We start from the raw sequence: 24,168 nt of genomic DNA on the forward strand, positions 1-24,168 counted from the left end.
TGCGTATCCTCATCTTACTTGCACAAAAACAAATTCAGTATTTCTAAAAATCTGTAAAAACTGAAATGCAAACTCAGAATATGACGCAAACCTGCAATAATACATTAAATAACAAATGCCCCTTATGTTTTGATCCCATTTTATTAACCAGTGTCTTTGCTGCTGTCTTTCTATGATCCAATTCAACCATACTAATGAGCAAAAATGAATTTAGACATGTTTCTTTTATTATTATTATTGCTGAAAATGAATTTAGACATTACATTTGCTTCATTTTTCTTTTTTTTCCTGAAGATTTTTAAACTTTCTTATTTAAAAAGTAATGCAAAAATAATGTAATGCATTGCTTTCCATACAAGATAATGTGTTAGTTTCTTTAGGCAATAATGCAATATTCTAATGCATTACTTTTAAAAGTAACACTGTCAGTGTAATACTAAATGATAGCCAAACCTATTTTGCTATCATTTTAAACGTGATTTAAAAAAACAAGCATAGCCTATTGGTAGATAAAAACCACAGCAATCATTTAATGAATGAAAACGTACAATTACAAATTCATACATGCACCAAAAACAGTTCATTCTGATGATTTGTACAATATTCTGATCTATCACAGCAACTGGACGACCTGTTTGGCTCTCTGTTTTTTATTTTCAGCATCCGCTGTATCTTCCTCTTCTCCTTGTCCTTCCCAGCGCAAAATGGCTTCAGCTTTCTGCAATGTGATGTCTCGCGACGCTCCGCGCATGCCTTCAAGATATGCTAGCAACACTTTGAAATGATCATCATTCACCTGAAATAGAGAGAAATGCATGCATATGCAGTAAAATCAGTTAAAATTGTTCATGAAAAGTACTTATTTGGTTCAAAAAAAAAAGAAACCATATGCATGATTTAAAACAAAATCAGCAGAACAGCCCATGTTTTATTATTGTGTTGAGTGGAGAGCTGAAGAGATCAATGATGATTGTGAAGTTTCTTGTACCTTCGTGGTGTCATACATGTGCTGCAGTAACCATATTTGCCTGCCTTTGTGAAACTTCCACTCGTCCCGTCTCTCAGACCAGCTAAACAAGCACACAAACATGAAGTTAACCCATTAAAACTCTGTTTGACAACCTCTGGTAGAACTGGGAAATACATACATGCATAAAAATAACTACATCTGTCTCACCATGTGAGGTATTCTAGCGCCACCTTCTCTGCAAGATTTGACTGGACCTTGTCTTTTTCTACGCTTTTGCCTTCTTCCTTCAGTTTCTTCTTCTCCTCCTTTTTCAGAATCTTCTTCATCTTTCTCTCCAGGACTCGTTTTTCCTCAGGACTCAGATCTTTCTCATCATCTGAGCCGTTTTCATCCTCTGCTTCAGGTGGTTCCTGCTGCTGTGAGGTGTCCGTATCTTCAGTACTCTGAGACGGAAAATCATACGTTGCTTAATATTTGCATTCAGGATTCAAGGAGTAAAAAGTCCTAATGAACTTTCTATTAGAAATACAAATCTTTTGCAACATTTTATATGTTTTTGCTGTCACTTTAGATCAATTGAATGTGCCCTTCTGACCATCACACACACAAATACATGCATTGTCTTTTACTATGAAACACTAGATCTTCCATCTGTCTAATTTTCCAGCCAGCAGAGGAAGTAATGGAGCATTTCTCCATCATATTGTTTGGGGTAAACAGAGGCGGCCATTGTATGTGTCTGTTTGGCACAACCTGGTCCTCCTGTATTTACGTATTTATACATGAGTCAGCAAGACTTCAGGAGAAGAGACGTCTCCTTCTGCAATATGTCCGAAAGGAGAAAGAAAAGAGTATCTACAAATCAAAGACTTCTACATTTATTTCTTAATGACCTTTAAGGTACACACAGATCAACTTGGACAATACAGTAAGCAAGGTAAGATCTTTATTTTGAATGCTTCATTGCAAACCATCAGAAAATCCCATTGTAAAATAAATTCTGCAAGAATTAATGGTAAAAAAAAAAATAATGTTAAAGATTTAGTCTCATGGATTGAAATTTAGGTTAACAGTCAAAAAAAGAATTAACTGATACAGTGGTAACCTTTTTTCTTTTCTTTTTTTTTTTTAATGAAAATCCATCAAATGTGAAGAGCAAACAGGAAATTCTGGGAATGTAAATGTAAATTTTTTCACTGTAAATTTTAAGATCACAGTATTTTATTGTAAACCTACATGAAATGTCCTAGATAGGTCCTGCTGGTGAACTCAAAACACCTGCCGGGAAGTTTCTAGTAATCCTGAAGACCTTGATTAGCTGGTTCAGGTGTGTTTAACTAGGATTAGAGCTGTGGTCCTCCAGAAACTGAACTGGACACCCCAAGGGAACTTAACCGCCAGGTAACAGGTGTTTACTGTAGCATCTTTAGAGTTTTTCACCAGTAAAATTACAATGATTTTAGAGCAAGTGTTGATATTCTCACTTAAACATGCATCTTTGTGTTTTTTAGTACTTTCGAAAGGACAACAAAATGCAGAAAATGGCATATTTCCAAGCAATGTGCCAATGGAAGTAATCGAGAGGAAGATGATGGAAGATCTGCCGAATTTCCGGTCGAATTCCTCCAGCTTGCACTGGACCGTTATTAACATCAACGAAACGAACTCTACCTCCTCGGACATTTACGTCATAAGCCTCCTCCTCTCCTGCATCTACACCATCTTGCTCTTCCCGCTCGGCCTCATGGGTAACATCCTGATCCTGCTGGTGAACTTTGACCCCCGGCAGCGGATGAGCACGCCGGACCTGTACTTTACTAATTTGGCCCTGGCCGACCTAGTGTTGGTTCTGGACTCACTTATTGAAGTGTTCAACCTGAGCACGCACTATTACGATGATGCGGTCTTGTGCTCATGCATGGCGATCTTCCTCCAGGTCAACATGTACAGCAGCGTGTTTTCCCTCACATGGATGAGTTTGGACCGCTGCCTTGTGCTGACCGGCCTAAGAACGCGAGCGCTACCTGAAAATGCCTCCATTTCGCATCGTTCGCGTGTTGCACTCAGGGCTTGTGTGACCATATGGGCAGCGGCCACCTTGTGCACTCTTATTCCATTCGCTACTGTGCATGTGCATCACGGATGGGGGCGTGGCTTCTGTTTTGCAGGCGTGGCTGAGGTGCAATGGCTGGAAGTGACGCTGGGATTCGCGTTGCCGTTTTGCGTGATGGGCTTCTGCTACACTTTAATCGCACGTGTGCTTTTGCGCTCTGAACGGCCACAGCGAACCAAAGCCCTGCGCATGATCGTTGCCGCCGTGAGCGTGTTTTTTGTGTGCTGGCTGCCAGAGAACATCTTTATTAGCGTGCATCTTTTAAACGGGGACACGGATGCCTCACGGCGACGTGGAAACCATAATCTGTGGCAGCGTTATCCACTTACCGGACACATTGTGACATTAGCGGCCTGCGCCAACAGCTGCCTGAACCCACTCGTCTACAGCCTGCTGGGAAACACCTTTAGACGGAAACTGCAGGTGTTTGTCGCGCACCACGTGCCATGTCTGCATAAGCATAACACAAGAGCAACACCTCCCTGTCCATGTGTAACATGCACAAATGCGCACCATTCGTGCTCACACGAGAATAAGGAAGAGGAAGAACATGACCTTAGAAGCGGCGAGGAGGGTCAAGAGTGTGTGTGTGACAGAGTGGGATAAACATGGCCATGTTGTATTGACACAGAACAAGTTATCTTTTTTTCTTAAAAAAAAAAAAAAAAAATTCTATAAGGATGCATTAAATTTCTCAAAAGTGAGAGTAAAGATAATTTAAAGTGGTCATATGATGCGATTTAAAATTTTCCTTCCTCTTTAAAGTGCTCTTGGTGCATGAAGAAGATCTCTAAAGTAACAAAGTCTGAAATCCAAAGAGATATTCTTTATCAAAGTTAAGACTTGTCTGCGCCCTCCTATAACGGCTCTTTCTAACACGCCCCCACATCTCTACATCACAATGTGGGAAGATTCACACAGTATTCGGCCAATCACAATGCACTGGATAGCTGGCCAATCACAGCACACCTCGCTTTTTCAGACTCATAAGCTTTGTATAAATCGACATGTTTCAGAAGACGGGGCATAGAGCAGAAACAATAATATACAATATGTGGAACCTTAAACCACATAAACATTTCATTACACCAAATACACAAAATAATGTTCTTTTTAGGAGCATCATATGACCCCTTTAAAATGAAGCTTCTATTGATTGATTGATCACGGATTCTGAAAAGACACTATTTTTAACACTGACAATAATCAGAAATGTTTCTTGAGCAGCAAATCGGCATATTAGAATGATTTCTGAAGATCATGTGACACTGAAGACTGGAGGAATGATGCTGAAAATACAGCTTTGATCATTGGAATAAATTATATTGTAATACATATTCAAATAGAATTCAGTTGTTTTAAATTGTGATTATGCAATATTACAGTTTTACTGTAAAGGAAAAAAAGCGTATTATTTTGACTCACCTTAGCTTTCCTTTTCTTTTTCATCATTGCTTTCTTTTTTGCTTTCCCTGTAGCAGCGAGTGTGTTTGTTTCATCGTTCTGTGGCGTCACTAGATCTGATTCAGGAACAGCTGCTTTAGAGTCCTGCGAATTCAAAAAAGGAAAACACTCTCTCTGCATTCTACTTGACGACAACATTAAAACACAGCAGCTTTAAAACTGTGAGCATAATTCCTTGGTTTTATCCACTGAAATAAATATTTTAATACTTCTATTCAGCAAGGATGCATTAGATTCATCAAAAAAAACTGACAGCACAGACATTTAGAATGTTGCAGAAGATTTCAATTTAAAATAAATGCTGTTATTTTGAACTTTCAAAAATCAATAAATAAAGAAAGAAAGAAAAAGAAAAAAAATGGTTTCCACGAAAATATTAAGAAATAATTCTGGTTTGGGAGCAACTGCTTTAGAACAATAATTATATATGTGACATAACAGTATATCGTTTGTGACATACTTATTTATATATATTTTTTTCACCAGGAAGACAAGGCTTTCAAAAGCTACATGTTATTGAAAACATTAAGCCTGTGTTATTATAATAAATGTATGTGTGCCCTACATCACACACCTCATCGTTAGCCTTTCTCTTTTTGCCTTTCTTTGGCTTTTTTCTCTCATCTTGTACATGTGTCATTTCATCCAGACTGTGTTTGAGCTCTTTTTCCTTCAGATTGCGACCAAGTTTCTTCACGTTCTCAGCAATTCTAGAAGAAAACAAACCAATTGAAAGTTATTCATATTTTTATTCAGCGAATAGGCATTAAATTTATCAAAAGTGACAGTAAAGACATTCATGTCACAAACGTTTTCTGATCGGTTTTACAAAATAAATGCTCTTTTGAGCTTTCTATTGATTTCCATTTAACATTAATAACAATGTAAAGCAATTCAGCATATAAGACTGATTTCTGAAGGATCACGTGAACAAAAGAAACTTCTTTCAAAAACATTAAACAATGCAATTTATTTAAATGTAACGTCAGAGATGTTAGATGTAATCATGCACTTCGCCAGCACACATAAATTAATATTACTAGTTAAGAAGAGTCATTATCGTATTTATGGATGTAACGTATAAAGATGACTTACCTAAAGAAATATAAAAGTGACTTGCAAGGAGAACAAAGATCTTCAAATATTTCCTTACTATCACGTGTGGATGAGCAGCGCCATGGAAATAAAATAGCGACCAGGTTTGATGACGTCCCTGCATCTGCATCCCTGATTGGTTGGTAATTAGAATTGTGGGAAATGTAGTTCTTAAATGTATTGTCACGTTATCCTAAAATAAGATTCTCGCTTCATGCGATGACATTTTAAAAACATTTGAGATATAAACTCTAAAATATAAATGCTATATGAAGTGATCAGGCAAACTATATTCTTTAAAAACGACTAAATATCGAAGCGGAACTATATTTCAGTGCATTGTAGTTTTCCTTCCGGGCAGAATTTACAGGAGGGCTTGTTATATGACCTGAAAGATTCACGCATTTATGTAGAAACCATGAAGATGTCAAAAGTCTGCCTGCATTTATCAAGGTTTTCTTTGGGTCACGATGTTTTTCCCAGCAGAACACATGCGAATTTAAGGTAAGTGAATCATTTTTCTGGCATAGATTATTAAATAATTCGTATTTACCTCAATTTTCTTTGAATGGTGCATTCATTAAAACAAGCATTTAATTAATTTAAATTGATTATTAAAATTGATTTTGAACAGAATCCTGACCGATTTTTCTTTAAACAATCTTTAATGAATTGTAAGCTGACCTTGGCTAGAAGGATCTCTGTGTGAATGATATTTTAATTGTTTTTAGCAAATACAAGCACCACTGGATTTTAGAAATAAATGCAATGCTATTTCTCTCATTTTAAAAGTAATGTTTCATTACATCTTTATCTCTGTACACCATGCACCACAAGGATGCTGTGCTTAACGTCAAAGCTTAGTGCAAAGTCCAGAGAACCTCCAGATGATAATGAAGCATCCAAGCCCATCCAGTTCTCAACCAGCAGAGCCAGTCACCGGACCTGGAGAGTGGACCGTTCGATGGGCAGCACGTACCAGCGGCCCTGGTGGAGGGTTCTGCCCATCAGCCTTGTCGGAGTCGGCTTCATCGTCTGGTGCTTTTTCAGGGGAGAGACCGAGGTCGACGAGTCTCTGGAGAAAAACCTCTATGAACATTTACCAGGACTGCTTTCCGATGAAGAACAGGAGGGAGTCGGTGTCAAAAACAAACCCTCGTAGTGGCTTAAAATGGACATTTTTGATTTGGAATTTTTATTGTTCAGGGTTTTTTTTTTTTTTTTTCACTGAGAATGATCAAATCAACCGTCCACATTCTGTGCTCTTGAAAGTGAATGTATCATCTGCAGCTGGATTTATAGTGAAGACTGTAAAGCCAGCAGCATTGTATTGAGTCCATAAAGGAGAAAACTATAATTTGTAATTGTGGTGTGTCTTAGTTTGAATGCAATCAGGGAACCATTGAGTACACCTACAAAGTCACCATAGAAAACATTCTTCAGCCAAGGAAATAATTTCAGTATCATAATTAAAGTGGGCATGCAAAAACTACTTGTGACTTATGAACCACAGAAAATAAAACCTAGTGACAATTAACTAGTAAACAAGTCACTCCAAAAACAAATTTTATAGGGTTTTAAAAGGGCTTGCTTTTCCATGTTCTTCATACAGAGACAAATGTTTAAGTTAACATGCTACTAGCTTTGTTCACTAAAGCAACACTTATAGGACCTAAAATGGTAAGAGCAACAGCTTGTACAGGTCAAAAACACTGCACCTTAAAAACTGCTAAAGCTGAAATAATGAACAGCAAACAACACTGAGGTAGTGGAAAGTTTATTTACAACCAAATGGCCACAATAGAAGAGAAACCCAATATAATAACAATAGAAATAAAAGGACTCTAATTCATCATGAAGCATGCAGACTAGGCAGAGGTATATGAAAGTCTAAAATACAAACTTTAAAACCCTGAGGAGCTCCCGGAATGTTCTGACGCTGCCCCCCTTCTATCAACTTGAACCACAAGATACCCCTCCCCTACCGCAACTACCAAAAAATACAAAAAAATAAACTTAAAACTACACAGGCATTTATGTCAAGAGTGTAAGAACCCTGATGTCCCTCCCACCCAGCCCTCCCACACATCAAACCCCATCCCCATATATTCCTCCACACAAAAAAAAGTTGAGTACATAAAGCATTTAAGCACGCTCTCCACGAATTCGACGGGCCAACTGGATGTCTTTGGGCATGATGGTGACACGTTTGGCGTGGATTGCGCACAAGTTGGTGTCCTCAAACAGACCCACCAGGTATGCTTCGCTTGCCTCCTACAAACCAGTGAGAAAACACCATCAGGAGTGACCAAACAATACGAAAGCATGAGGTAGATCATACACAACCTAGAACACGCACCTGCAAGGCGCCGATGGCAGCACTCTGGAAACGCAAGTCTGTCTTGAAATCCTGAGCAATCTCACGAACCAGACGCTGGAACGGAAGCTTGCGGATCAGCAACTCTGTGGACTTCTGATACCGACGGATCTCGCGAAGAGCCACGGTTCCAGGACTGAGCGGGAAACAAGCAGATAACCATAAATTACCGATTCGTTATTAGGATAATGAGTGAAATGCACCGAGAAAGCAAAAAATACATTATCTATCAATCATGTATATACATTATGCATATATTTTTGCAAGTTTCAGTATATAAACTATGCATACACATCTATACAATGTGCAACACAATATTATGGATTTTATATTGAGATTTAAAAGCTTTCATTATTGTTTGTCTACTAAATATGTAGAGTACACACGTATGTGTGTATATAGACAGAGGTTTTATATCTTAAACTTAGACAATTTGATACATTAACTCACTTCGTAAACAATGTATAAGCTCAAGACAAGTAAAGGGTTTCTATAGCATATTTGTGTTTATTTAAAGCCATGCCATATTTTGCAATATTTTTATTAAAATAATTTGTAATAGTTTAAGTGTATCACAAAAATAAATTTGATCAACTACACGTGTTCAGTGTTTCTCACCGGTATCTGTGGGGCTTCTTGACTCCGCCGGTGGAGGGCGCACTCTTCCTGGCCGCTTTGGTGGCCAGCTGCTTCCTGGGGGCTTTACCGCCGGTGGATTTACGAGCTGTCTGTTTAGTACGTGCCATGGCACTCTAATAAAGCGACCTGAAGATAGAAAGAGACAAAACCGGATGAGAAACAACAACAGCCGCGGGGAACTCCGCGCACCGTGACGTCATCCACAAATGGGTCCCGCCCACTAATAAAGTCATGCACTAACATTCTGTTTAGGAAAAAGGACACCATGACGACAATACCCTGACTAACCGCTTCACCACTTGGGGGCGCGATTTAGGAGATTTGGATACTTCAAGGTAAATGAGCTGGCAAAATAATTATATTATGTTAACACTTGACTTTTTAGTTAAAGTGTGTTCAAAGTCGTATATGTATACAAGTAGAAACGCTCACAGCATTGGAGAACTGATAACATGAACAACTCCGCAGGACACTACGTCACACATACACATTACTGGGTCCCATTCAATACACACACTGCCTGAAGGCAAATATATTAAACGCCAGCGACTTCCATTCAACCATTCAGCTACTAGTACTACATTCACGCCACGTTATATTCAATGACGGTGAAAGATGAGAAAACACCGGTAAATTGAGCTGATGAAGCTGTGATTAATGCTGTAGTGAAGTCCACCATCTCATGACGAGACACAGACACGTTTCTGCCTTTATGTGTAACATGGCGCCCAAGAAACCAATTACAGCCTTTTCTTTGTCTACACTAACAATTCAGCGACTGTCGACTACAAGCACACACACAGAAAACAACGAGAATCGCGAGAGACTACGTATTAAAAACTGAATTTGAAAGTTAACAAAAGCTAACGAACTTCTGAGGTAAAGCAGAAGTAAATATGAGCTCGCCCTCATTAGCTTAGCTTGTTGCTACCGCGACAAAAATAATCTAAATCCGCCGTATATGAACCGAAGTTAACACAAAACGCGGTCTAAATAGATTTTCTATGTTATAGAATGTCTGAAACCATGATGCTTAAACACTAAATCCACTATAAGATAGTTTCTGTTTGTTTAACACCGACCGTTAGCGATACTTACGATTTTTTTGTATCGATTTATCCGTCAACGCCAAAACAAGGAACGTCTGTCACGGGCTGCGCGAGCTGCCTTGTATTTATAGTCTGTTCGCTGGTTAAGCCACGCCCATGTGTACTTTCATTGGCTGGAGCAGAGAGTGGCAGATTTACTCTTCTTTAGTATTTATTTATAATTGTTTTAGCGCGTTTTTTGGTGTAAACGTATTTTCGTTCTGTTTCTGCAAACTGAATCAGTTTTTACATTTCAAATGGCGTTATATGAACGTTTAATCAATGATCTCCGTGAAACGTCTGTATTAGAATCTTTCAAAACCCTTCCTTTTCTAGCCCTGAATCAGTTTGGTGTGATTACATAATCAAGTAAAAACAACCGTGCCGTACGGTTCCGTTTAATAATAGCTAATGCAAAACATTATTGGCAAATTATTGCAAAAATCGTTGTTTCGCAAACAATAACGAAAAATCCAGTCCAGTATGTACGTTTTAGTGCGGTCTTTGTGTAACCATTGCCTAAAAAAGAGGGCAAATTGTATTGTTCTGCAGTAGGAACCTTTAGTTAGTAGATGTGTTATCGGCGGAGCTTCTTGTTTGGTGCACACATGTGGGATTTGGATTTGTCACACACGCATAGCTAAATTCTGTAAATATATTTGAAAATCCAACACTTCAAGCAAAAGTAGTTAATAGAATCTATCACATTTATATTTTCCTTAAGCGCTGCACACTCGATAGGTGATAGTTTTTTTTTTGTTTTTTTTTTTTTGAAAGAACACAACTAGTGCATTTGTGTTATCAGGAGATTAAAACCTCAATTATGGCAAAGGAATCAACTGAAACAGGTAAGATTTCACTACAGACCATATCAGCTGAATATATTGAATTAACGTGTGATTTTGCAGACTTTTGTATTGACTTGCACTGTATGACTTAATAGCATACAATAAAGGTGCAGCTAAATGCTTTGAAAATGCTCTAAATTTGTTAATGCTTTCCAGAAATAACCAGAATACTGGAAAACGAGAAAAACCCGGACGGCCAGAGTGAAGAGGACCCCAAAACAACAGTCCAAAATACTGACATTCCTGCCAATGCTAAAAAACACAAGAAGAAGAAAAAGAAAACAGGTGATGGAAAAGATAATCCACAGAAAGGGGTAAAAAGCAATGAGGGAACACCCAAACAAGAGACCACAGAACTGGTAAGCATATTTATATATATATACACACACACACATATACACCCTGTTTTGTGTGTGTGTGTCTATATATATATATATATATATATATATATATATATATATATATATATATATATATATATATATATATATATATATATATATATATATAATTGTGTGTATTTATTTATTCATTTATAACCTGTGGCGTGTGTGTGTGTTTGTGTGTTAGACTCCTGATGAGCAGCTGAGGCAGGAGTTGGATTGGTGCATCGAACAGCTCGAGCTCGGCTTGAGAACTCAAAAAACCTCCAGCAAACAACGTGAGTGAGACCACACAACAAATATAACATCTATATATTACACAAACCCAGGACAAAAGAAAGTGTTTTTTGTGTGTGTGTTATTGTTTGTTTTTGTGTTATGTTTTCCTTTTTTTTGTGTAATAAGACCCCCTTGAAAACGAGATGATGCATCTCAAGGGGTTTATTCCAAATAATACATTTGTTGAGAAGAGACCCTCACCTTCTGTTTTGTTTACATGTATGTCTCTATTTAGGGGAAGAAGCAAGCCGCGCTCTGAAGACGTTACACAGCTCCAAAGCTCCCTTGGTGAAGAAGAGGCAGGTAATGCGAGCGGTCTCTGGAGACTACAGGAAGAAGATGGAAGAGGAAAGAGCCAAGCAGTTCAAACTCATACAGTCAGGTAAGGCAGTGGCAGAAATGAAAATTGATGTCTAATATATATATATATATATATATATATATATATATATTTTCACCTGTTAACTGCCACCCATCCCCTCGGTGGTACACCTATGTTTACTTCACTTCCTAATCTAATCATGACAAACTATATATTGTTGGAAAGGTCTCAGACTCCTAAATAGATATTTTACCAATCTTTTTTGTAAATAATGATGTAGGAAAAGTAATAGATTTATTTATGGCAAGAGTGCACATCAAAAGCCTACATCATAACAGTAGTTCTGACCTTTGTCAAAAAATAGTTTTCTTTGTTGCCTTTTTCTCTATCACACTTTAGAAATGATCAGAAATTATATATATATATCATTTGAAAACTTAAAATTTTACCCATTTTAAATTCAAACATTACATTACCATGAAAATGGTACATCAAAATCATGTTACAAAAGGTTTTCAGTCATGAATTACAAAAATGTAGGTTTGGATCATGCACTTTGTAGATGTGAGTGACAGTTAGCAGGTTAATTAAAGGGAAGCTATAATATTTACAAAATATTATAAATGTTTGTTTGCTAATTTACAATATTTGTTAACTAATTAGTTTCTAATGTTACATTATTAATATATAAAACCATTTATATTAAAATAAATGTATTATACATTTATTTTAAATCAAATTATTATTTATTTAATAATTTTAAATACATATTTTTAGAATTAATCTATATATGTGTATTCATTAATTTAGGTAATTAGAAATGTATTTTAAATTATTTATTTTGGCAGTTTTAACAGTCCCCATTCAAAAAAACACAAACTTTCCAAAAGGGGCCATTTATAAAAAAAAAAAAAAAAACTGGCTTAAAAATATTTTAACAAAAATTGCTGTCTCTTTCCACAGCAGTGACCTCCGCCCGGGTCACCAGTGTCTCTGAGTGCAAACCAGTGTTTCACCGGCGAGCTGAGAGACACACACACCCCAAAAACCAAAGAGACGGATCTCAGGAGACACACACACTGCAAGAGCCCCAGGAGACCAATGAACACACAAAGACTGCTGGATACACAAAACCTTTTGTTTTCACTAAAACACATGAAGAGTTTTGCTTTAACTTCAACGTATGATCTGAAACTGTAACATCAGCCAACAGGATTTGTGCCTAAAGTAGATGCATGGTCAGATATCATGTTTCTCTGTTGCATAATATTTCGATATGTTCTCTATGCATTTTTTTAAGCATACATTTTTTTTTTTTTTTTAAATGTAATGTTCATAGAGAACACTTAAGTAAAAATTCAAAATAAATGAATTATGCCCAAAACTTTGCTGTTTCAATTTTTATTATATTATTTATTTACATTTTAATTTACTGGGTTTCATTTTTTTTAATTGTCTAATACTGATGATTTAAAATACAAATGTAAATGTTGTATATGTAGCGTGTGAATGATGTATTGTAAGAGTTGCTATGGCAACGTATTTTAAAGGCTTATATTAGAAATGGCATGATATTTCTCTAACAATTCAAGGGGATTATTTCATCTTAAACCAATGCTCTCAGTGAAAACGAGCATTTTATTTTTAGATATTTTATTATGTGTGTAATTATTTTGCAGTTTATCAACAAACGTGTTACTCTCTGATGTCGTCAGGCGTGTAAGCTATGAGTGCTGACGCAGAGCCTAATGGGATATGTAGTCTTGTAGTGTGCACTGGCCGTTTAAACTGTATTAGCAGAAACAGGCAAAAGACTACAACTCCCTATGACACATTTAACAACACGCCCCGGCTGCAACACGAAACTTCCTTGAGTTGCCGCTGCTGTTGCAATTTCTGAACAAAACATTGATTTACCAGTTTGGAAAGTTGTAATTATTTCAAGGTTTGTTCGCTTTTATTTGTCGGGTGCTTTATTGGGTTGCTGAGTTATACGTTTGTGGCATGAACGGTTGTTGTAAAAGACTGTCATTTCCATGTTAAGAGTTTGGTTATAACTTTTGTAACTAAAGCTTTTTTGCATCATAACTATGCTATAAACATATGAATAAGAGTTTGAGATAACATTTATCCGAGTTGAACTGACTGACGGATAATAGTTCTGATACCAGATAACGGAACATTTCACTGAAAAAAAGGGTTATTTTGAGAGGGATCAAATACATTGTTTTATTTTTGATATACATACGTTTTTAGCTACTATTATTGCACATAATCGTAAAATTTAATATCCCACCTCATTTCCAGAGGAGGATGTCTGAGCTGAGCGACGAAGCGAGCAGTGAGTCGGATCTGTTGGGCGCGAGCCTGTCCGTGTGGCAGGCCGGAGGAGGAGACGCTCTGATCGGCCCGGAGGAGCTGAACGTGCCGCTGGACCTCCACACCGCCTGCTCCATCGGACAGTATGATGTGGTGTCCGAGTGCATCCGCAGGTCAGGAGGAAGAATCTGCTGTTCTTTCTGTGCATGTCTCCATCTAACAGCTTTTGACATCTCTTCGTTCAGTGTGCTTGGACGTTTAAAGAAATATGTCTAAACTAGAGATTATTTATAGAGAGAGAGATGGATGGATGATTGATAAATGGAGAGATAGACAGAGAGACAGACATCTGTCTTTTTCATTTATCAACCATGAGCAATAGCAGCCAGCACCAGAGTTGGGTATAACGCGTTACAAAGTTACTGTATTCTAATTACTTTTCGTGATAACGCAGTAATGTAACTCATTACATTTAAAATAAATGTAATTTGATTACAGTTACTGATGTCAATAAAATTACGTTACTTGCGTTACAAATGTATTGGTAAGAAAAAATGTTAAAGTAAATAAATTAAAATGCATTTCTAATCACGTTTTGGGGCGGCTGCGTCAGTTATTGAGCATGCGCTTTAATGAATTACCGGAGAACTCGTGCTGTTAAAATGGACGGAGATTTTTGTTCAAGATCGGGAGGGAAGGTAACTTCTGGACAGGTGAAGAGAGCTGTAGCGTATGTGGTGGAGGAAATGCTGCGCTTGTCGACTGTGGAATCGCAGTCATTTAGAGACTTGCTTACGATGATAGTGACGGACAGCTCTGTACCCTTGCAGGACCGAAAGACATTTGCAAGGTATCTAGATAAATGCTATGCGGATGGAGGGCTGTCACTTTTGTGTAAAAAGCTTTTTCGATTTTTAAGACATAAGTGTTCACTGAATTGATTGTAAAATCGATTTTCCATGTCTAAAAAAAAATAGCTCTAATGCCAATAAATAAGAAATATTGCTGACTTGTGCGTTTCCAAGCGCTGCCACATAGAGCGCTTGGAAACGCACAAGTCAGCAATATTTCTTATTTATTGGCATTAGAGCTTTAATCTGGCCTTAAAAGTTAGGCCCGACAGGACCCGAGCTCGACAGGTTTCGGCCCGAGCCCGAGAAGTACATTTTGATTGACAGCTTTTTAATAGCCCGAACCCGTGTGCAGCGCAGCCCGACATTCAGATATGCGCATACACGCACAGCTCTTTTGCCTTTTGTCAACAATGAGTCATTTATACATGTTTTAACATAATTTATTCATAACTAACGTAGACTAGGCCACTTGGAAGTTGGAATAAAGAAATAAAATAAGTTCTCTGTAACATCGTAACATCTCAGCATTCTAGACATAGGCTCATTTAACCTATAAATAAATAAAAAAACGCACCAATAAAAACGAGTCTTTTTTAACAGATTAAATTAAGATACATTTTTAATTAAGATGGGTATTTGGCAATAACGAAATTAAGATAAAGGCTCCGCCGGGTTTGCTTCTCCACATATCAGCTGACATTTAATAATAGAATAACGCCAACATTAGCGTAAATACTCAGTCCACATTATGCATTTAAGCCTAAATGAATATATAGTTATCATTTGAAAAACCTTTACTCACAGAGATTAGGCTATAGGTCTACATGTTTTTGTGGAGGAAAATGATTGAATCCACTGTATATGTCTTCAGCGCGTTCTTGCGCTCACTGATGGTGCGTCATTATTCACTCATTCTCATTATAAACATGGTCAAAACTTTTCCACACCTCAGAACTTTGCTTTAGTTGCTGGTGCAACCAAAACGTATTTTCGCCAGAGGCAAGCCTCTGTTGCATCTACTCAGCATCCATTTCACATCTTTCTCGCGCTAATCGAAACACATCACATGAACGTTCATTTACCTCACAAACTGGAGCGCAAGCCCGAGCCAGCGTAACATGATATAAAGTAAGCCATAACACAAGTTTTTTACATCTATATTTTTGTAATTGTTTAATTATTTTTAAATAAATCGATAATTATTTCAAAATAGATTCCCTATTTTCATTTTCGAAACTTTTTTTGGTTGGTCCGATCGATTGTGCAATCGATTTTCGAACGAAAAGTGACAGCCCTATGCGGATATGGAGTATGTTCTTAAAAAAAAACATTCGATCGTTTGGAATATCTCCACAACCGCAGACATCTGGACTTGTAATAATAGAAGCTTCCTTGGAATGACACCCATGTAGTTAAGACATACTGTAGATACATTTAAAAAGACTACAGTTTTCATTGTTAGGCAAGTTTATGTTAAGAATGTTAAGTTATAGAAATGCATTGCATTTTTTATTCAAGTTGCTGTTTTCATATTTCTCTAATATTTTTCAGTCAATATTAAATTACGGAAAGAACTGAGTTTCACTTTGTTTGTAGTTTTTTTTCCTTGTATGCTTAATAGGTTTTCAAAGTAACTTGAAAGTAAAGTAATTAGTAATCTGATTACTTTTTGCATGCAGTAATCAGTAATGTAATCAAATTACAATTTTAGAGCAGTAATTAGTAATTTGTAGTGGATTACTTTTTTTGAGTAACTTACCCAACACTGGCCAGCACACAGACTTGTGTCTGATTCTGATCAATGGTTATTCAGGGGAGATGTGGATCTGGATGGGAAGAACGTCGGCGGCTGGAGTCCTCTGATGTACGCTGCATATATTGGTCATGATAACATTGTTAACCTGCTGCTGGAGACGGGGGTCAGTGTCAACGCCACCACGTCTAAAGGACTCACACCTCTGATGCTCGCCGCCAGCTGCGGGAACGAGAGCATCGCCTACTTCCTCCTGCAGGTCAGGGTTACATGAACCGCTCTTATCAACCAGTTACATTATACTGTCTATTTGTGTGACCATTACAAGATTGCAAAAAAGCCAGCGCTTGCTATACAATACTGAATGAAAGCTCTCTCTAAACACTAGCAAGGAGCGCAGCTTGAATGTAAGGATGTGCGCGGGTGGACGGCTCTGCTGCACAGCACAGCTACTGGACACCAGCAGATGGTCAAATTCTTATTAGAGCATCACGCCAATGCAAATATCAAGTAAGTAACATGTGCATTCATTTATACAAAATCTATGTTCTTTAACTCGCCTTCTTCCTTACTTTTAACAGTTTGGAATAATTAGGTTAGTTTTTATGTTCACCAAGGCTGCATTTATGCTATGTTTATGTTTTAAAAGTACAGAAATCGCAGTGATGTTGTGAAATAGTATTTCAGTTCAACACAACTATTTGAATATATTTTAAAATATAATTTATTCCAGCGATGCAAAGCTGGATTTTCACCAGCCATTATTTAAATCACAGGAACAGATTACATAAATACGACATGGTGAAAAAATTAGATGAGATATCACCAGATTCTTGATGTATATTTTGATCATAAATTTGCTGGTAGCTTTTTTGCACTCTCACACAGAACTGCATCCAAAGTTATGAATTTTTATCTTTTTATTTCCAAGATGATAACTCTCCGTCACTTGTGTGACAGCAACATCACAGTTTATACATTAACTGTCTGTATTTACTACTTGGCATGCAGTAAATGCTAGCATTTCATTCTAGGCATAATCTTGATTAAACATCTAGTAAACATGTTACATCTTTGACCTTTGCCCTCACAGAGAGCCGCTGTCAGGATTCACCCCGCTCATGGAAGCTGCTGCGTCCGGCCATGAGATCATCGTTCAATACCTGCTCAACCATGCAAGTGTGACCTTACTCTGAAACGTGACTTACATTACATTCAAAAATCTGATTATATGTAGAATAATTATGGATTTGCATCAATCTGACATTGACAACTCAATGCATCCATAATGAAAACTTATAATAAATTATTAACATTCTTCTTGGTATAAACTTACTCTCTAGTTAAACTCACTTAAAAATAAAAGTATACAGCTATATTTAAATATAGCTATAGAGGCTAAAGTTCAACATAGTGTCACTTACTACATAATCATAACTGAATCATAGTCAGAGCAACTATTTACACTCCAAATGTTAAAAAAGGCTTGTGTCGTGTGTTTTCAGTATTTGTGGTTCTTTGTGATTCAGGGCGTCCGGACGGAGGAGAGGAACATGAAGGGAGAAACGGCGAGAGCTCTGGCTATGATGTACGGACACACTAAAATCGCCAGCCTCATCGACATGCACGTCATGAGAGCCAAATCATGTCAGTCACGCACCTTAGCTTTAGTAATTGACCTTCTTTGTTGTGAATGCAGAAAATAACCCCAGCTGATCTGTGTCTGTAGCTATCTATGATGAGCTGAGCTCGTCTGAAGAAGAGAGTGCGACTCCTAGAGTCCGATCAGCTCGCAGCAGAACCAGAGGACCCAGCATTCACGACGGCCCTCAAGCCATCGCACGCTTCAGAGTCGGCTCCAAACACGGTCCTCGCACTATATATGCTATATATATATATATATATATGATTACTATTTTCTGTTTCAGTATATATTTTGAAATGGAATTTATTCTCATGATCAAATCAGTATTTTCAGTATCATTCCTCCAGTCTTCAGTGTCACATGATCTTCAGAAATCATTCTAATATGCTGTTCTGATTGCTGTTCTGATATTATCTGATTATTATTAATGTTGAAAACAGCTGTGCTGCTTCATATTTTTGTGAAAACCTTATTATTTAAAATTTTATATATATTTAAAATATATATATAAAATTGTTCTTTCATTGCATTAAACATTTAATGAAATAGTTGTTTAATTATAAATATATTTTTTGTATTTTATAAATTTATTTGAAGTTAATTTTAAAAAACAAAGTACGTTTTAATTAAATAGTGGAAAGGGATGTTGAATCTATATACAGACAAAGAAAAGTGTATTTGATGTTTTTATTGATATTTTATTAAATTGTAAATATTTTGAAATTATTTTATTAGCATATTCACAGTTATTTTAAGTTGAATATATCTATATAAAAATATAAAATGGTTGAAATGGATGTTGAATTTATACAGACAAAGAAAAGTGTTTTTTCACTGCATTAAAAATATTTAATGAAATGTTATTTTATGAAATTAAATATTTATAGCATATAATAAATATAATTACAATTATTTAATGTTTAATATTTAAAAAAGTACATTTTAATTCAATAAAATCAAAATAGTTAAAGAAATAGTTATCTGATTAAATTGTAAATTTTGAAATTATATTCACATTTATTTTATTTTTTATTAAACATTTTTATAGAAAAAAATAGTGGAAAGGGACGTTGAATCTATATAATGTGTTTTTTCACCGCAGAGGCTCCTGTGAGTCCCCCTGGATATGTGACGTTTCGGGACGTTGGCGATCAGAGCGAAGGAATCTGCAATCGTGATGTCACTTCCCCCATCAATGAGCTCGACGGCCAGAGCAACAGCAGTAGAGGTGAGAGATTCAGCAGGATGTCCATCTTAGCAATGCATCTGCTGACAACATGCGATTCGATGTGATTGTGCACGCAGATGAGCTGTTCTTTGATAACGACATGCCCACCATGAGGAGCAGCTCCAGCAGCAGCGAGGGTCTGTCTCATCTCCTCGGACTCAGCAGGGAGGCGTCACTGGAGAGCAACGAGGTCCGAACCATCATGCATCACTGCAGCTCACAGCAAACTGTTCTCTCAACGTCTCATCATGTTTGCAGGACTCTGATCAAGCAAAGAGGAGCTGTCCACGTCGATCCAGCAAACTCCAGCACTCCAAAGGCAGGAGTCCTGGAAACAGCAGCAGTGGTTACCGCGAGGCTCCGTCTTCCTCTGGACCTCCTCCTTCATACACTGGACCAAAGGTGTGTGTTCATCTAGTCCCTTCAGTGCATGTGTGTGTGAGTTAACATGCACAGATAAAGAGTATTTAAATGTGTTGCAGGATCTCGCAGGGTTCCTTGATCAGATCGGGTTCAGTAAGTACCTTCCCCTGCTGGAGGAACAAGACATCGACCTGAGGATCTTCCTCACACTTACTGAGAACGACCTCAAGGAAGTCGGGATCACGTGAGTCTGTTTGCTATTTTATTTTATTTGTTATTTATTTCTATAAAACTGATCACTTTATTAAAAAGTTATTTATTATTTTGTGTTTTAATCAAATGTAAAATTCATTAAAGTGATTTCTTAAAATATTTTTAATAAATGAAGCATTTATTTTATTAAAATTATTATTATTATTTTTAAATTGTATCACTAATTTTTGTCAGTTCATTAATATTACTTTTTTTATTTATAAATTTTTTTACCATTTGATTATCCCTGTTCAGTTATTTAACTTTTTTGTAAATATATTTTTTATTTGATTATTTATTGCATTTTGTTTATACAGTGTTTTTTATTTTATTTTATCACTTTAAATTGTGCTTTTTGGTTTATTAAAATGTATTTATATTTTTGATCCCATTAACTGTTTTATGTACTGTACAATGTTTATTTTATTCATTTTTTTATTTTTACAATTGCATTACTTTAAATGATTTTATGTATTTACTACTATATATATATATATATATATATATATATATATATATATATATATATATATATATATATATATATATATATATATATATATATATAATTTTCCTTTTATTTTATCACTTTATTTGAATAGTTTTATTTATTTGTACTCTTTTCACGCTATAGTCTGTTTGGTCCTAAGAGGAAGATGACATCAGCGATAGCCCGCTGGCACAGTAATGCACGGCCACCCAGTGATGCGTTAGAGCAGGCGTATGCAGACCAACTGGAGGCCGAGATGCAGGAAATGGCCATTCAGCTTCATAAGGTGCTGACTGCATGACTTCCATTCACCTCATAAAGCTCATTTGCATGTGAGGAGGATTGCATGACTGTATCTAAAGTCAGGAAACTGCCATGTAACTGGCACCTAGTTTGTAATTAAGTGTGAACTGTGACATCAACACCGAATCTAAAATGCACGCAGAGACAAGACATATCTTGTAAAACAGGTAGAGTTTGTACTATATAACCCGGTTTTACCTTTTTGCATGTAAATGTATAAAGTCAATCTGGTTGTGTAATAGGTCGCAATAAAATGAACAACATGCTATAAAATCAGTCCATCAAAATAAGTTGAGCTCAAGGGTTGCCATGAATAAAACTGATGTTGTAAAAACAGTACTGTTCAGGCAACAAAACAGTCATAAATCCACCACATAATAACTGCAAGTTTGCTGTAGTTAATGGGTGGTTCTCTTAAAGGAGTTGCATGTATTTTTTTGTCTGCAATAAAGCATAAACAGATAATACCATTGGAGATATTTAGGAAAAGCATGCTTCATTTGCATACTTGTTTCTCCCAAAACAATACATGCTACAACCGGTTATTCTACTTTAAAACATGCGTTGTTTTCGTCTTGGCCAATTTAACCAATAGGATTTCAACAGCCCGGGTTGCCAGTTGGTTGAAAACACTGTACCCCAGCCATAAAAGCCAGCAAATGAACTGGATCAGAGGTTGTACATTCTACCCAACCTTAAAAAAAAACATGCATCCATATAAAAAGCTCTATGACCAGAGACTTATTAAAATGCAGATACTTACAGTGTAAGGCTTGTTGCCTTCCATTGTGAATTTAACTCGTTACTGTTCTGTGTATTAAATCCGGCAACCCTTGTGAGGACTGCGGTACCCATTTCTACCACTAGCTGTCAATATTACATTGTGCATCTTTAAGACTTTCTTTGTGTGTGTAGCGTTGTGTGGAGGTGGAGTCTCTGCAGGGTCAGGTGACCCAGGAGAAGGAGCTGCGTGCTGTGATGGAGGGATGTCTGATGGAGGAGAAGATGTCTTGGAAGAGAGTTCAGGCGGAGCTGCAGGAGAACAGCAAACGCATTCAGACGCTGAGCGGGAAACTACACGCTCTACGCAGCACTCTCACGCAGGAGGACGCTCGAGGTGTGCTGAACCTGCCAATGCTTTTATAATTCACAGAATGCATTGCAAATAATGCAGTACAACCAGAATCATTGAAAAGCTGTATACTTTTAAGAAAACACTCCTACTGTCAGGTTGCCTACAAACCACCCAGACCCTAACAACCACCTTGCAATCAATCAGAACACCTTTCTTTGTCTTTGTCTTTAGTTTGCATTCAAAATGCAATTATAAATGTTTATTAAAATTAAAATTTGCATTATATAAAAATGTTGTTATAGTAAAATTATATTTTTATTTTAATATATATTTTTACTTTTTTTATCATGATTCCTATTTAATCACTTTTTAACAGTATTATTGTATAATGCATTTTATTTTTTATTTCATGAATTTTTATTTAAACAATTTAATTTATCACTATTTTACTTTTATTTCTGCAGTATGAAAAGTTGAAAAAAAAAATATATATATTATATTGAGAATCAAAAAAAAAAAAAAAGATGGTTTTGCATAGCCAAAAACAAAACATGCACGACTCTAACAGCAAACCACAGAATATTATCACTTGCCATATGCATCTTCTGTTTGGACCATCTTGAAGGAAGTATGTCATCAACACTATTAATCATTTGAATGGCCTGTACTGATGCGCGCTCTGATGTCTGTCTGTGGTAGGTGATGGCTTGATTTGCTCTCAGCTGCTGTCTAAGATGGACTCTCATATGGCGGAGCTCAGTAAGACTTCTGTTTCTGTGCATGTATAATGTTTCCTTCACGTGGACGTGTGACTTCACATCATGTTTCTCTGTCCAGCTGACGGTCTGAAGGAAATCCTTCACAGTCTCCAGCATCTCAGCACTTCAGAGAAGCGCTCACAAAACTGGGAAGAATCCTAACGGCTGTGAATGGGTTGGTTGAACATCATTTATATGAAATCAAAAATCAGGGTTTCCACAAAATATGAGTTTTCAACATTGATAATCATCAGAAATGATTCGAATGATTTCTGAAGATCATGTGACACTGAAGACTGAAGGAATGATGCTGAAAATTCAGCTGTGCATCACAGAAATAAATTACAGTTTAAATTATATTACAATAGAAAACTTATTTTAAATTATTTAGAAATATTTCACAATATTATTATTTTTAGTGCATTTTTGATCAAATAAATGCAGCCTTGTTGAACGGAACGAACTTCTTTAATAACATACAAAAATCTTGCAACCCCAAATGTTTGAAAAATAGTGTGCGTTACAATAAAAAATGTTTGAAACTTGAATTTTCAAGTTGTGTTTCTGATGTGTTTCTGCTTGTAGGACACTTGCTTTTACCGACGGAGGGTGAAAAACCACCCTGAACACAGATGGCCGCAGGAGTCGCATGCTCCGGTAACATGAGTTCAGATGGAGATGATGGACCGAACGAGGACCGAGACGACGACAGGCGGCCAAAAATGACAAGCGGGCGAAGAGCATCTCTCGCCTGTGCTCCAGTTACGTGGTACATTCATCAAGAGAACTGACCAATCACAGACAGAGCTGTGTCAGACAGGGCGGAGCCAGAGGATTTGAACTTCCTGTCAGGAATTCAGTGCACACAGAAGTGTGTGGATACTGCAAGCACAAATACTGTTTATTGTTGTACAACGACTCAAACCTCTTATTAGATTAGATTTCAAATAAGCCTATTTAAATCCTGAATAATTAAGCAGTTTCTTGCATAAAATCAAACCTCAGAAGATCTTTACTCACAATTGTTAGTCTAATATTTTCTTAAATACTGTGTATGTTATAAATACAATCATTCATTTGTTATGCAAACTGCCATATTCAGTTCAGTTCATTCAAATAGCTTTATCAGTATGAGCGTAAGTAAAAAAGTATGGCCAAAGCTGAGCATATGCAACAAAAACAATAGTTTGTTATTATTATTGTTCTTGCTACTTCTACAAGACAATTCAAGATATCCAGTAACAAATTAGAACTTTTTTTAACATAATATTTAGTTCTCCGATTAAAAACAAAAAGACACATAGAAATGAATTCTGCTGGTGTTTCATGTCCAGGTTTATGGTCATATTATTGGAGCTACTGTCAATTAATTATTTTTAAATGTTCCGTTGTTGTTGTTTTTACACTATCAATTTTAAAATATTTTTTAATGCTAATCAGCTTATCTATCAATTATGAAAACAAAGTCTTTATTGTAATTGTGTAACATAAAAGGTAGAAGAATCCAGTCTGGAAATAAAGCATTTAAAGCAAATTTATGTAGTTTTGTG

At 36.5% G+C, this 24,168-nt stretch overlaps 6 protein-coding genes across 7 annotated transcripts; 4 read left to right on the plus strand and 2 right to left on the minus strand.

Moving 5' to 3' along the window:
* Window positions 1–506: 506 nt before the first annotated feature.
* Window positions 507–5,759, minus strand: LOC113042079 (uncharacterized protein C7orf50 homolog). The gene is made up of 6 exons (XM_026200650.1): window positions 5,643–5,759; window positions 5,122–5,257; window positions 4,509–4,631; window positions 1,178–1,413; window positions 989–1,070; window positions 507–796 (listed from the first exon to the last, which is right to left on the minus strand). Exons 2-6 carry the CDS (start codon window positions 5,185–5,187, stop codon window positions 614–616), a joined length of 690 nt encoding a protein of 229 aa, XP_026056435.1. The 5' UTR covers window positions 5,188–5,257; window positions 5,643–5,759; the 3' UTR covers window positions 507–613.
* LOC113042077 (G-protein coupled estrogen receptor 1-like) lies at window positions 1,420–3,753 on the plus strand. 2 transcript variants are annotated; one of them, XM_026200649.1, is made up of 2 exons: window positions 1,420–2,371; window positions 2,482–3,753. In XM_026200649.1, exon 2 carries the CDS (start codon window positions 2,538–2,540, stop codon window positions 3,687–3,689), a length of 1,152 nt encoding a protein of 383 aa, XP_026056434.1. In that variant the 5' UTR covers window positions 1,420–2,371; window positions 2,482–2,537; the 3' UTR covers window positions 3,690–3,753. The 2 variants fall into 2 exon arrangements, with proteins under 2 accessions (XP_026056434.1, XP_026056433.1); XM_026200648.1 differs by having other exon boundaries at window positions 1,420–1,907.
* A 253-nt stretch (window positions 5,760–6,012) lies between the features above and the next one.
* On the plus strand, window positions 6,013–7,664 carry LOC113042081 (protein ccsmst1-like). The gene is made up of 2 exons (XM_026200652.1): window positions 6,013–6,146; window positions 6,480–7,664. The coding sequence occupies exons 1-2, from the start codon at window positions 6,061–6,063 to the stop codon at window positions 6,802–6,804; spliced, it is 411 nt and encodes a 136-aa protein (XP_026056437.1). The 5' UTR covers window positions 6,013–6,060; the 3' UTR covers window positions 6,805–7,664.
* h3f3d (H3 histone, family 3D) lies at window positions 7,404–9,885 on the minus strand. Its single transcript, XM_026200651.1, has 4 exons — window positions 9,757–9,885; window positions 8,638–8,784; window positions 8,002–8,155; window positions 7,404–7,916 (listed from the first exon to the last, which is right to left on the minus strand). The coding sequence occupies exons 2-4, from the start codon at window positions 8,763–8,765 to the stop codon at window positions 7,788–7,790; spliced, it is 411 nt and encodes a 136-aa protein (XP_026056436.1). The 5' UTR covers window positions 8,766–8,784; window positions 9,757–9,885; the 3' UTR covers window positions 7,404–7,787.
* A 426-nt stretch (window positions 9,886–10,311) lies between these two features.
* Window positions 10,312–12,956, plus strand: c24h8orf33 (chromosome 24 C8orf33 homolog). The gene is made up of 5 exons (XM_026200654.1): window positions 10,312–10,594; window positions 10,751–10,953; window positions 11,165–11,255; window positions 11,492–11,638; window positions 12,542–12,956. The coding sequence occupies exons 1-5, from the start codon at window positions 10,570–10,572 to the stop codon at window positions 12,763–12,765; spliced, it is 690 nt and encodes a 229-aa protein (XP_026056439.1). The 5' UTR covers window positions 10,312–10,569; the 3' UTR covers window positions 12,766–12,956.
* A 462-nt stretch (window positions 12,957–13,418) lies between these two features.
* Window positions 13,419–24,152, plus strand: LOC113042084 (ankyrin repeat and SAM domain-containing protein 3-like). The gene is made up of 16 exons (XM_026200660.1): window positions 13,419–13,523; window positions 13,888–14,070; window positions 16,565–16,763; window positions 16,893–17,014; window positions 17,598–17,679; window positions 18,034–18,151; window positions 18,234–18,371; window positions 19,252–19,377; window positions 19,455–19,567; window positions 19,636–19,779; window positions 19,860–19,984; window positions 20,627–20,768; window positions 21,701–21,902; window positions 22,560–22,619; window positions 22,698–22,793; window positions 23,204–24,152. The coding sequence occupies exons 2-15, from the start codon at window positions 13,892–13,894 to the stop codon at window positions 22,778–22,780; spliced, it is 1,833 nt and encodes a 610-aa protein (XP_026056445.1). The 5' UTR covers window positions 13,419–13,523; window positions 13,888–13,891; the 3' UTR covers window positions 22,781–22,793; window positions 23,204–24,152.
* The last annotated feature ends 16 nt before the right edge of the window (window positions 24,153–24,168 follow it).

This window comes from Carassius auratus, chromosome 24, assembly GCF_003368295.1.
Source record: "Carassius auratus strain Wakin chromosome 24, ASM336829v1, whole genome shotgun sequence".
Taxonomy (NCBI): domain Eukaryota; kingdom Metazoa; phylum Chordata; class Actinopteri; order Cypriniformes; family Cyprinidae; genus Carassius; species Carassius auratus.